Here is a 13752-nt window from a genome sequence, read left to right as displayed (position 1 = left end):
ACTCCCGCCAACATGAGGGCAGCTGCACGTCTCCTCGCCAGCGTCAAGCCCGGCCAGTTCCTCGAGGCCGGCACACCCACGGGTCTCACAGGCCTGCTCACCCACCCGTCGCCGCGCTCCACCCTCCTCTACCACTACCACTCCACCCTCGACAAGCTCAAGAAGATTCCCGAATCCTCCGTGTACCGCCAATCGACCGAGGCTCTCACCAAGCACCGCCTAGCCGTCATCGAGCAAGCTACGCCAGCAGGATGGGATGAGTGGCAGCAAAAGGTCGCGCAGCAAGTCAGCCAGGACCCGACAAGATATCAGGCCATCGACACAACAGGCGGACAGACCATTATACTCCCAACCCAGCACGAGGTCGATGAGCGGTCAAAGGCTGCTGAGTGGGACGGTGAGGCCGTCGAGACCTTCCCCGAGGGCATTCGGTCCTCGAAAGAGCGCTTGCCCCATGCCAAGAAGATGAAGGGCGATGTCAACTACACGCCCGAGCGGGCAGTCGCCGATGTCAAGTTCGACCCTGAGCCGCAATACACTGCCGAAGCGTATGTCATACATGAGCCGTAGTCAATAATGTATCCGTGGCTAACATGTACAGCATCTCGGAACTTGAGAGCAGAATTGGCGCAGGATTGATTGAAGAAGTCATCCAGGTTGCTGAGGGCGAACATAAGCTTGTAGACGTCATGGTCGAGGCCAAGGTGTAAGTAGACTACTTCCTGGCTGCTCATATCACAGCTAACCCGCCACAGTTGGGAGCCACTCGAGGAGCCGGCGCCAGAAGGCCAATGGTCTTACTTCGAGCGTATGACACACACAAAGACCCAGAAGCCATAGAGCCGCGTGTTTCGACCAAGGACATAGATAGTAGAAGAAGAAACATCACATTTTGTAGATGAAGTTACAACCACCTTCTACACGAGACATGTACATGTGTTTCCGCCCGTGACCCATGCTTTCAATCAAGCCCCGTCTCCCTCTCCATCCGCTTTCTCCTTCAAAGCCTCTGTCCTCAATTGGTTTCGTTTCACCAAAATCCTCAAAGTGTTCTGCTTTTCAATGTCCGCCATCTGCTCCCAATTTGCGATGCGCGACAATGTGCCATCCTTGTTCACTACCAGAGGGCCCAGATGATCCAGCTTGACCGCTTGCCCACCGACGTTGATCTGCGTGGTACCCTCGTCAGCCGTAGGTGCCGGAAGAGGTAGTGGGGTTTTGTTGGATTCTTGCGACGTCTGATCCTGAGGATCCTGTGGAGTAGGGGGATTTGCTGAGTTGGTGGAGTCTGACATCGCGCGTACTTGTAGGTGGGGAACGTGGATGCAGTAGTTTTGTGGACGGCGGAACGCAGTTGTGTGGGCACGTAAAGCTTGTGCTAGAGCTCTTGTTGTTCTCATGGAGTGTTTTGATCTTCGGGAGACAAAGTCGAGAGTGCGTTTATTAGTACAGCCGTTGGGTGTTGCGATGATTGGAGAAGCTACATTCGTCAATTCTAGAAACCTCTAAACATTGAAAAATAATCACGTATTGCACACATCACTGGAAATCACATGAAAACACCATGAGAATATAGTGTAAGTTATCGAGTATCATAACACACCCATACAAACATGATCGCAACCTCCGAAGTGCCAGTTTCCCGTTGTCTGGATTTTCACGTATTTCGCATGCCCGGGCAGGAAGACCTCTGCAACGCACTTTTGCGGTGCGGCTCACCACAACATTTATGGCTCGTAGTAGCCGGCTCACTACTACAGCTACAGGAAGCAATGCGACGAACTTCAAGTCGCACACTGCAGCAAAGACAATTGTCGGCATCTTGCTACAGACGGCTACACAAGGTGAGCCAGCCGGCCAACTTCATCAAGGCGCACAAAACCTGTGACATTAGATTGGACACAATCGGATCGATGGCACACATTGTCCAGAATTTTCGAGCGATACAAACGAGCAAGATGCAGGCCACCACTGCGTATATGTATGCTCAAGCCTACCTAGGTTGTCGCATCCTACCATGCCTGCCTACTAGAGCAAGCGCCACCAAGCATGTACGTCTCCGCAATCGATCCAGTTTTTTCGATATCAGCTGTACCTAAATACATATGTATCCCTATATCCCAACCTTACATTCTTTTGTTCGATGAAATGTTGAGCATCGAGTGCACCAAAGGTGGTACCTGGGTACCGTGGCGCTCCACAGCAAGGCAGGCAATGCCTCTGGTACACAAGGGCCTGCAACGTGACCATCAGGATTCAGGAATTTCTCCTACCACGCCCAAACTCCGAAGCACATCAAATTATGGCTCTGAGAGCCATGTTTCTCAAATCGCTCATGCACGGTAATGATGAGAGAAAGAGATGGGATCAGTACCTAGATACCGCCACTGGAGTCGCGCCTACCAAACTCACAATGTCTGCAATTACAGCATTGCCGTAGCGCCAGCAGACATACCACGATGATTACAACGCTGTGTTTCAGTGGGCATCCTCGCCTTGTTGCGAACCAGCCTGCGCCTTGCTCCTGGCTTCGCATCGAGTCATATGCGCGTCGAAGCCAAGCGCAGCTACGCTTCGGAACTGCACTTCCGCCTACGCAAAGTCGGCGGACAGTCCCAAGTTCATCCGGTCAAGGACCCTGGTTCCATGACTTGTATGATACGCTATCTTGACGTCGGAAGCCTGTCCCAGCGCCTCACCGGTCTTTCTCTCGGCGGCGTGACCTCACAAGACAGGAGGTTGAAACTCATCGAGTGCATGACGGTCAAGCCACGGCGGGTCAGAGCCTGCTGCACGACATAGACATCCCGCCTGTATGTCGCTGGTCTTGCCGTCTTGGGAATCACTGCAGCGCGTCAAGCGGACAGCCCACTTTGATGCCCACCTTCGGGTATCATCCACACCCAGATTCGGGAGCGCAACCGCAAGTGGGACTGGAGCTTATTCCAACTTCCACGATGCAGAGCGTGTGGGCAGTGTGCGCATTCCAGGAGCATTGCGCGTTCAGGGAGCGCAGATGCGGCCACCTAGCACGCCTAGGGGTGCCGTCGAAACCCTGAGAGCGATTGAGCGCACGGTGTCGCATCGGATGGCATGGCGCAAGCTGCAAGAATTGCTGGCATGCCGGGAGTTTGATACACAAGAGCGATGTGGGATAGCGCACAACACGTGGGGGGGTTGGCTCATCTGCATCTAACGGCACTCTGGCAAGCCACGACGCCCGTCTAAGCTCAACTACAAAGCATCGCGCCATCGGTCTCTGTGACAGCATGCCGCTTGCCGAGGAAAATTTCTCTTCCATCACCTTGCACTCTAAAGCCTCGGCAAATTCTTCCGCAAAAGGTTGCGTTGTACTTTGCCAAGCATGCAACGTCAAGATCGGATGCTCTCAAGCGACGGTCACGGCAAGACTTTGTGCACACAATCTCTTGACAACATATTGCGCGTTCGAAAAGAGGCAGATAGATGCAGGATATGCACGGCAGCACAAGAGCGGACTAGGGCAGAGGGTGCGCAGTTATGAAGGAGTTGAGCTGGCAGGCATTGGATGCGTGTCACTTTTGGTGCTGTAATCGAGTCAGCAGCAGCACGCGGTATGCCGCATTGAGCGTCCTTCACCGTCAGCTTCGAGGCCGAGCGGCATCGTGATAGAAGACGCTAGCGGCGTTCCAAGTCGCGATACGTAAGCTGAGTGGACGAGAGGCATTCAACAATATTCGCCTTGGGCGATCGCGGCCAACAAGACGTCGCGCATTGCTGTCGTCTCTGGAGCTGCAGCGTGTGTTGTTTCGATTTGAATGCCCGGCGCCTCGACCTTCCAGCGCATCCATTCCGCAGAGCTGTTTCAAGACGTGAGGTTTCATTCGAGGGTCGCACAGCCGAAGGATCTGGCGAGCCGAAGATTTGGCGGACGCCGTTGCAATCTGCCGTCAAGGGATCCCAGCTGCGCGCTAGCTGCTTGCGGGTAGCCATACGTCACGCTCACGAAACTTTTCACCTCACGCTCGGCGCCTGCCAACGGCCACTGGCCCAGCGCTCCCGCCAGCGACGGCTCGGAGAGAGCTGAGAGACATGGAGCAGAGGGTTGCGACCACGGGACGCGCTGGCAGAGCTGCGCGGAAACATTTCTGGGGCTTGGAGCTCGTCGGGTGCGCTTGGTTTCATGGACGGATATAACACCCCAGCAAGCCACAGCCGCCAACGCGACGTGAAGCTCGGCCTTTGTCGGGTCGATGCTCGGATGAGTTGCTTGCTCGCGCTCGCTGGCCTTACCGATCCGGTGGCTCTGACAAGTCACGCAGACTAAGGCGCGCCGACAGTACGTACGAGCAACTGGGAGGTACCATGGGAATGGGGGTTCTGGAAAGTGAAACCGCCCAAGACGGTGCGGGCGATGGTGGAATGAGGCTCTTGCCCTTATCGATTGCCGCGCCGTGGCGTGGTTGAAACTCCTGGGCCATGGTAATGGACGAGGTCGGGGGACATACGGGAGGGCTATGATACGCATCGATACACGCACCCAGCTTCGGAGGTGGGCACGACTCAAGGGCCCCGGCCAGCGCGTAGACTAGGAATCTAAGGCATCTGTGCATGTGCATGCAATTGGGTCCTGGCCCGTTAGCCCACGAACGGCTGTCGTCATTGGTAATAGTTTTTTCCAACGGGCGGCGCATACGCGCTCCAATGCAGTGCACACAATACGAACATCTCACGTATGCGAAAAGTCATCAGTCTCGGTCATCACGTGCCGCGTCCGAGTCCCTAGTCCCTAGGCGTAGTCGGGGTCTCGAGATGGTCCTGCATCTCTCCCACTGTCCTCACCTACTATTCCCGCCCTAAGTCTGTAACGTCGCTGCACAGGCACCCCGACGCGCTTGCCGCGACAGACCTTGTTCAGAAATCTCTTGCGCGTCCGACGCCTCCCCTGCCTCCTCACAGTATCTGCCACCCACATTATTCTTGACAAGCCATATCTGCTCGCTATCAACGTCCGGCAAGCTCCGGCATTCAGCAGCGCGGAAACAGGAATTACGCGGTGCGGAAGACGGGCACTTCTCGCAGCAGAACTCGCATATTTTTTTCGCCGACCGCTATCTCTACCCCGAGCCACCTTCTCCCCTCCCCCAAAGCTCCCCAACAGCCCTCACTCCTGTCGTGGGTCTACCGTACCTGTCTCGTGCTTACAGCTCTCCACTTGGTCTATCCGCAATCAATCGGCTGAGGCTGAAGGGTGTGTGGGCCGCCGATCTGCAGCAGGTCCCTTGTCCCTTCGCGTGAATTGCCGCGCGAGCCAGGCAAACCACCGACGCAACTTTCTTGCTAGTCCAGCTACGAGAAACCCATCGTCGCCGGTAAACTCTTCCATTCCACATCGCCGCCCCTCTTACCCATCACCTCGTCGTCTCACCCACTGCGGGCTCCCCAATTCCACCTCACCCGTGGAGTACCCGCCGACGCGTATCGACTGGCCATCTCAGTCCCCCACACGGCTCCACCTGTAAAGCTTCTTCGTGGCCCATCGTTCCTCCATCCCGACGTCCGTCTAACGGCCCTCGTGGTGTGCTTAGCCAGCCTTGCACACGTTACTCCGCCCTAAGCTCCGTCGAATGGTCCCTTCACGACTAACAATTGGTCGCGCCTTTCCCATCACTTCACTCACCCTCGACCCACCAATAACTTCACTATGGATTCCACAGACCGCTTCCGTCAGCCTGGCCTCAATAGCTACCCATCAATAGGCCAGCAGCAGTACAATGGCAACAACAACCAGCTGCCCACCCTGCCGCCTCTACAGAGCGCCAGCCAGTACGCGCCCATGTACAGCCACAATAGCAACCCTCACACGCCCCAGCCGCCGCACACGCCTGTGACCTCGGCCGCCAATGGCAGTTCTACCATGCCTCCGCTGCAGCACCCGCCGCTGCGACCCCTCCAGCCCACGCCGAGTTCGTACATGCCCATGTCGTCGGCTTATTCGCAGGCGCCTATGCTGTCCACAGCATCTGCGCATACCAACGGCCACCAGCTCGGCGGCCCTCCTGGCATGGGACTGGGACACACGTCCATGTACGCCCACCCTCCCGTACTCCCCAACCAGGAGCCCGAACCCGTTCACGTCGTCGGTCAGCAAGGTCGTCGCGGAGTCTTGCCCACGCACCCCGGTAGGCCCGCACCCGCTGCAGGCAAGACTCCCACAACTGCCACCAAGAATGCCGAGGGCAAATACGAGTGTCCTCACTGCAACAAGACGTACCTGCACCTGAAGCATCTCAAGCGTCATCTGTTGCGCCGTAAGTTTAGCCTCCACATAACCGCGCTCCGCTTCTAACATTACACAGACACCGGCGAGCGGCCCTACCAATGCCATCTCTGCAAGGACACTTTTAGCAGAAGCGACATCCTGAAGCGTCACTTCCAAAAGTGCTCAATACGAAGGGGTAACCCAACCGGCGCGAACCACCTCCAGCACGCGCAACAACATCTGCAGAAGAACAGGCAGCCCAGCGGCGCGGACCAGAACTCGTACCTCAACCACATTGGCGCGAATTCCATGTCTTACGCAGATGCTGGTGGCTACACCATGGGCTTGCCTCAGATGCCGGCGATGGGCGGCAATGGCTTCAACGACAGCCTACCTTCGCTTGCCAACCATCACCAGTCCATGTCGGCGCGCACATCTCGCTCTAACAGCTTGATGCGCCCCAGCAGTGGAGTAGAGGACAGCGCGCATCGTAGGAGCATGTCGGCCATGGACTTCGCGAACAACAGGATGAACTTCAACGACTACCGGCCCGACGGTCTCGCCAATGGCTACGCGCAACAGCAGCAGCAACAGCAGACTCAGCCTGCAGCCAACGGATCCGACCCCAACTCCCATTACAACAACTATGACCACGCCTCCACCAACGGTTCGATGGCACAGAATGGCATGACCGTTAAGAGTGAGGCCGCGGACCCAGCTTCGTACGGAGGAGCATCGACCCTGCCCAACGTGGACGGCATGACCAACGGCCAGGATGGCTCACTTTGGCGAAACGGATCGTTCAACGGCGATATGAATAATTCCAGTACGGCAGGTGGCCCAACCTTTCAAAAATCGGCCCAGTTCTGACCGGAACTTTTAGACCTCAGATGATACACCACATGATACTTTGTTTGGACTATACTCGCATGTTCCCAGTTTGGCCGACTCTTCCCCGATGCTTGACAACTGGTTTATTGGCCAATCCACGTCTGATCCTCTGCACAACCTGGCACAATCGCTTTTCAACTTTTGCTTTCCGAATGCGTCTTTACTTTCAAATCAACAATCAGACGAGGCGTACGCTCACGAAAGGCTGAAGACTATCTTGACTGGAGACAACGTAAAGGATTTCCTACACCAATACAGACACTATCAATCACACTGGCCTTTGATACACGTTGCAACATTTGATCCGTTTTCCGCCAACCCTGGGCTTGTTCTGGCGATGTGCTGTGTTGGCGCCGTGTATTCTGATCGAATGCGCCCTTCGGATGTCCGATGGCTGATGGATCGTGTGCGAGAGAGCATGCTGAAATCTAGTCATGTTCACGAACTGGCGCAGGCGCACCAGATGGCTGATTTGAACCATCAGCTGACTGCGACTACCGAGGAGATACAAGCACTAGTCCTCCTTCACTCTCAGTTCCTATGGCACGGGTCCCAGCAACAACGTCAACAAGTGCGAGATGAGGTGCGGACAGTGGTCAACATTACACGTTGTGCGGCACTATTCCAACCTCTTCCTCAGGACAATCCGAATGCGAGCGCGTTGCACCAATCTGGACCAATAACAGGTGCAGAGGTGGACTTGTGGAACTGGAACTCTTGGATTGAGAATGAAAAGCGAACTCGATTGGCGGCATACATTTATCTTATCGATGCTTCTTCCACCATATTCTTCAACACACAGCCCAGGTTCGACGCCAAGAGCATCACAGTCCCTCTGCCGGCCGATGATGCAGCCTGGGAAGCGAAGACTTCTGAAGAATGCGCCAGTGCTCTGGGTCTGAGAGGATCGTCAGCGCAGATGAGCAACGAATCGGGAAGCAGACGCGCAAAACAACTAGCCTTGTGCGAGGCGTTGTGTGTACTCAACGGAGCCTGTCCAGGAAAATTTCCTGAGCGGGCTACTAATGTCTTTGGAAAATTCAGTAAGTTTTCTCTGTCTGCGGTCAACTACAGCCCTCTAACGTCGTCTCCAGTTCTCATTCACGCGATTCATGCGCAAATCTACAACATCCAGCATCAGCTGCTTCAGCGAGTGTCTTCAAGCGGTACAAGCACACCCCGATCGCAAGGCGATAGTCCTGCCACACCACCAAATGGCGTCAATGAGCAAATCCAAAATAAGCTCCGTTCGACGGTCGGCGCGCTTTCGCTATGGAAGGCTTGCTGGGACAAGGACCTTGCTATCCAGTTCACACAGAACCAGCGTCGACGTGGATTCTGCCGAGACGGCATCCACTTTTACTTCCTAGCTCAAGCGTTCTTGCGGCAGTCTCGACCAGACGACTGGGCCGCTCCTGCGGATGTTCGGTGCCGGCATGTGTTCAATCTCCTGAAACAGATCAGACATTACGTTGCATCAGACTCCGCCCAGAAAGGCATCGAGATCGGCTCCATGGTTGCTATCGCTGACGACTACGCCATCGCCGACTTGACGCTAAACATGAAACGTCTTTTCACGCCTCTCGACGAAATCTGAGCGCCACCACTTTTGCTCATTCCTACTCCATTGCCAGAAACGGTCCTCAAGCATCATCAGGATCAATCCAAACTCCATGTACATGCGACAGTACAGCTCCACAACAAAGTATCATCACTTTATCATCGAGATCTACATCACTCTACCATCGAAACCATTAGACTCATTAAAATTTCAGCAAACTCGCCCAGCACGAGTCGAACTCAGCTGGGCGATGCATTCTCATCGGAGTTCCCGGAGCCAGCCTTGCGGCCAACCGGCATGCAAGGCGTCACGAATCACACACGGCGGTATTCACGATTTCTTTTCCCATCATCAAAAAAAGCATTAGACACATCACCTCACCAATTGCATCTGCCAGGGGCAACGGACCATTCATCAATTACGCACGGCGGCAGTACAAGGCAGAATTTCATGGGATTATCGGCTGAACTTCCTCCGGGAAGTGCAACGCAGATTAGACTGTGCGGGTTATGTTTGGCTTCAGTGTATATGTTTACTTGCTTTTTGGACCACACTCGGTTCACTGCGTCATTCACTGCATTTCAAGGTGTTATCATTCTCCGGAGAAGCATAGATTTAGAAAACAGGGTGTGTATGTGTACCCAAAGCTGCCTGTATGCAGAAAAGTCGTCAATGAAATACGTTTGCTCCACATTGGGTCGTGCCGTACACGTGCATTTGGTGTGAAGGAAAAGTGGGTTGGTCTCAAACTGACATGCTGACCTAGTTAGGTATCCACCGAACTACCCTCGCTCCTGCTGCCTGTCTGTCAGCGTGGCGTGGGTCGGCCCTTCCTGCACGCGTGCCTCGGAATGTGCTCCGCTGCAAGCCAGGGAATGCATACGCTATACTGATATCATCCGGTTAGAACTTAGTACGATGGGACCTGGGGAGACCCTTTCGAAACGTTCACGTGCCGCCCATCAACTCTTCTCATCTTACCCCGGCGTGCGACTTCAGCAACGTGCGCAACGAGAGGAGCCTTATGACTTTGTCGCGTGCGGCAATCAAAAAGCTGGATTACTCAACCACGATCAGCTCATGGCGCATGCGCAATGAAGCAGCGGATGCAGGCCAACTTCCTCTTCTTGCACTTCGTCGGCGGCGTGCAGCATTGATGTCGCATGATCAGAAGTCAAGGTAGTATGTTTACTGGGACATTTGGACTGACCCAGAAGCCAATAAAGGGTTACCTGTTGGCAGTCGACCGTCCTAAGATTGTTTGCCACACGATGCTGGTAGACTGAGAATCTCTACCCGCGATGTCGAGGCTGGAGGATGCAGCTTCTTCGTACTGGGGGCCAGCCTTGGTCTACTGGTACATCCGGCGCTTACATGTCGATTAGCCTACATTGGACTACAGACGAAGTTACACGATCTCATGTATCTGTAGCAGACTGACGCAATGTATTCGTCGTACATCTGCAGGTGTTTATTGCCGGGAGAAGTCAGCTATCCAATTGGATTCGCATGATAAGAGTCACGTGGATTTGCGCCTATCGGGAGGATGAGCTGTAATAGAAAGGCAACCTTACTTTCCTCCTGCGATATACTTTCGACGACCTCCTTCGTGGTTCTTCTTAAGCTGGAAACACTCGAAAAGGTCATCCATAAAGCTTGACGCAATTGTGCGATGCGAGCGACGCATTCCTTACTGTCCAAATTCACGCGCTTTCTCTCGCTGCGCATGGTTACATCTCATCGACTATGGACAAATCTTCCGCACTAGACGAGCGCCACGATTCTGAAGATGAAGGAAGAATTTCCAGAAAATGCACCACTCTCTGCGATCGTTGTCTGGGCATGTGCTCAAAGATGGTAAAATGCCTTGATAATGAGGAGGAGGCGGCCCGGCTTGCAGGAGAAGCGTCAAAAGACCAGTCCTTTGCGCGGCAATCGTACCGACATGGAGATACCTTCAAGCTTGACAGTGGTTCCAGAGAACTGAAAGCTTCGGCCTGCGAAATCTGCCGAGCAATTGGAATAGCAGTCTCTGGGGAAATAGGAGACTGGACACGGGAAATGGAGTCACCCTCCATCGAATGGTATCGAAGCTACGGTGTCTTTCGCTTCGACTATAGTCACCGAGGAATGGGCAGTAGCTTACACCTCCTAGCGCCGTCCTCGTTTTAAACACTTCCCCCACTCTCTCATCTAGAGTTGGTGCGAAACTGGATAAAAGATTGCTCAAATTCCCACGATTGTTGCAGTCTTGAGCAGCAAGAATCACTGCTAGATCTGAGGGTGATCGATTGTATCCAGAGAATCGTTGTTCCAGCACCTGGCAAATGCCACTATGTTGCGTTGTCCTATGTTTGGGGCAAAGTCGGCAACATGCCCCTTCAAGAGAACTGTGGGTTAGAAACAGGATTGCCCGCTACCATCGAGGACAGCATCACTGTGACCCTGCTCCTCGGCTACCGGTACCTTTGGGTGGACAAATACGTAGGTGCTACATACCCTCCCTTATACTCTCCTTGACTGACCATCATCCTAGTGTGTGCAACAGCATGACTCTAGGGACAAACATATACAGATCCAACAAATGGATCTCATATATGCTTCTGCTCAAATTACTCTCATTGGAGCGGCTGGCGAAGATTGCACGTGCGGATTACCCGGTGTAGGGCGGAAACGTAACTTCCCTTACGTAGACATTGACCTTGGTTCCGCGACTTTTAGGTTTGAGTTTGAAAGTTCTTCAGTCACCACGCTGATTCGACATTCTACATGGTCTACTCGCGCATGGTGAGTATCGTGCTACACGATGCCAAAAGGTATATCTCGAAGACTGACGTGACGCTAGGACTCTTCAAGAAGGGTATCTCTCCCGAAGAAGACTGTATTTCACAGATCATGAAATCCTGTTCGTGTGCAATAGAACTGTGAGGCATGAGTTCAACTCAAGCAGCGACAAGGTGTACCTACACCATCTCGAATCCACCTTCCCCATATCCCACGAAAAGGATGCTTCTGCATTGAGAAAGGCAATGGGTGTTCTGGAGCAGTACTCTAACCGCAGCCTCAGCTTTCAATCCGACGCTCTGAACGCAGTGCTTGGTATCTTGAAATCCTTCCGCAGTGAACCTGATCCAGTAGGCAGCATTTGGGGTGTCCCGTTCGGCAACTATGCTACTGCAGAGAAGACGCCGAATCCTCGCTTTTGTCTTTACTGGCGTAATGCAGAGAGCAGCACTAGGCGACATGGATTCCCCAGCTGGTCTCCACTTGGATGGGAAGGAAGTAAATGGTTCCACCCATTCCAGCACCCTATATCGGCGCCGAGCATATAGGCTCTTTGGGAACCATGCGATCGTCAATACAGCACTGTTACTACTATAGGGGTGTCACATGAGCTTCTTATGAGCGCCTATATCCTTCGACTGTTCGTAGTCTACAACGGCGAGGACCGTATTCCCGGCATCGTTTTGCCCACTCCAGATGATACGTGGTCCGTCCTACAATGGGATGATTCTGATGCAGAAAATGAGGAATGGAAATCAGTACTGTGTGCAGTTACATCTTCCAGAGAATCTTGGGGCCGTTCGAACTACGCAGTTTATAGTATCATCATCCTTGAGGCGCGTGGAGAGAAGTACGAGCGAAAAGGTCTCTCGCAACTAACAGTCAAAAATGATGGAAAAACACCAGAGAATTGGTTCGAAGATCGCGTCAAGCAGACTATCATACTGGTATGATCGAGACTACAATTGGCCGAAAGGATAAGCGTGAGACGAGAAGAAAGAGAGGGATACGGGAATAGAGTGTTGATAGTCTATCGTGATCTTGCGCATTTACCGTACTCTATTTCAAGACGAAAAGACTGTTTGTTAGCATAAGCTCAGCGCGCTCGCTCCAGTGACTAGAGAGCTGACCTGAGTGATAGAAGGTGTATCGTGAAGAGTTCAGGTCTGAACAAGCTTATACATCTCAACAATGCTTTGTACAATAGTAATAAGCGTTGAAGCTTTTGACAAGTAACTTTCTCAAGACTTCCTTGATACATGTAAGATGCTAAATAAATACAACATCTCTTACTCCACACTATTGCTTTGTGTGAAGGTATGTTGGACATGCCTTGATATGCGACGCGTGCATGTCCAATCAAAGGTAAAGTAGATTAGGTAGATAACCGTTAACATAGAGATAGTCAAGATCAAGCCTCACTCCACGAGATTGGATAGTAGTGAAAGAGCGCACATGTATAGATATCATGTAGCTCTTGTCACGATCAACATATCAGATCACTGTTCACACAAGTCACCTAATGTGTCTTTTGTTCTTCCTGCTGTATGTTTCTTCGGCAAAAGAGACTCCCTCGTCTTCCGAGTAAAGCTTTCGCGCTATTAGATATGCCTTGATACAAGCACGTCACTACTAAAGGCTGACCATCGCATCTAAGCCTGCTACATTTCCTTTATCTTGATGGGCCAACAGGGTGGTCTGATAGAGACATATGAATAAAATCGAAACATAATAGGTAATCCATCTCGTCTAGACCTAACTGAGTCACATTCGAACATGGCTGAGAAGGTGGACCAATTGTGGATCAATCTGACAGGACCTTGCGAGGGTAGAGGCTGGTATATCATATAACGATTCGGCCAGGGAAAGAGCGTTGTGAAGGGATGCCACATGAGAAGTAAAAGATGAGAGCGACTCGTATTGGGTCAATAGCGTTTACGTGGGTGCATCATAAACTTACTATACATCATCTAAAGGTCTCTAAAGCGGGCAGGTCAGGATTGAGACGGTTGTAAAATCAAGAGATGGCGTGGAGGAAGATTCTCTACTTGAATGGGAGACACTTTTGGAGATCTGGATATTGTGTAGGCGTTGGTTGCTAGGCAGCGACAAGCGTTCTGCTCCGGAAGAGCAGCGTGAGACCGGTTCCATAGCGTATGTTCAACATGGTACAGTAACAGCTCCACGATACTGCTAGATTGCCGAGAGTACTCGACCGTTGAAACAATGCCTCATCTCGGATGCGAAGATGCAGAGACTCTCGTGAAGAAGAGAG

General features: G+C 52.8%; 3 protein-coding genes across 3 annotated transcripts; 2 read left to right on the top strand and 1 right to left on the bottom strand.

Moving 5' to 3' along the window:
• Positions 1–12: 12 nt before the first annotated feature.
• J4E84_000395 (uncharacterized protein) lies at positions 13–840 on the top strand (the record flags this gene model as incomplete). Its single annotated transcript, XM_049383036.1, has 3 exons — positions 13–548; positions 602–706; positions 756–840. The coding sequence occupies 3 exons, from the start codon at positions 13–15 to the stop codon at positions 838–840; spliced, it is 726 nt and encodes a 241-aa protein (XP_049248554.1).
• A 125-nt stretch (positions 841–965) lies between these two features.
• On the bottom strand, positions 966–1400 carry J4E84_000394 (uncharacterized protein; the record flags this gene model as incomplete). The annotated part of the gene is made up of 1 exon (XM_049383035.1): positions 966–1400. One exon carries the CDS (start codon positions 1398–1400, stop codon positions 966–968), a length of 435 nt encoding a protein of 144 aa, XP_049248553.1.
• Positions 1401–5683: 4283 nt separating this feature from the next.
• Positions 5684–8729, top strand: J4E84_000393 (uncharacterized protein; the record flags this gene model as incomplete). The annotated part of the gene is made up of 4 exons (XM_049383034.1): positions 5684–6290; positions 6339–7076; positions 7132–8175; positions 8227–8729. 4 exons carry the CDS (start codon positions 5684–5686, stop codon positions 8727–8729), a joined length of 2892 nt encoding a protein of 963 aa, XP_049248552.1.
• Between the last annotated feature and the right edge of the window lie 5023 nt (positions 8730–13752).

The sequence above is a fragment of the Alternaria hordeiaustralica genome (assembly GCF_023758085.1).
Source record: "Alternaria hordeiaustralica strain BMP 2776 chromosome Unknown scaffold_1, whole genome shotgun sequence".
Lineage (NCBI taxonomy): Eukaryota > Fungi > Ascomycota > Dothideomycetes > Pleosporales > Pleosporaceae > Alternaria > Alternaria hordeiaustralica.
The sequence above is the reverse complement of the archived record's forward strand: the minus strand, read 5'-3'. Positions and strand labels throughout refer to the sequence as shown.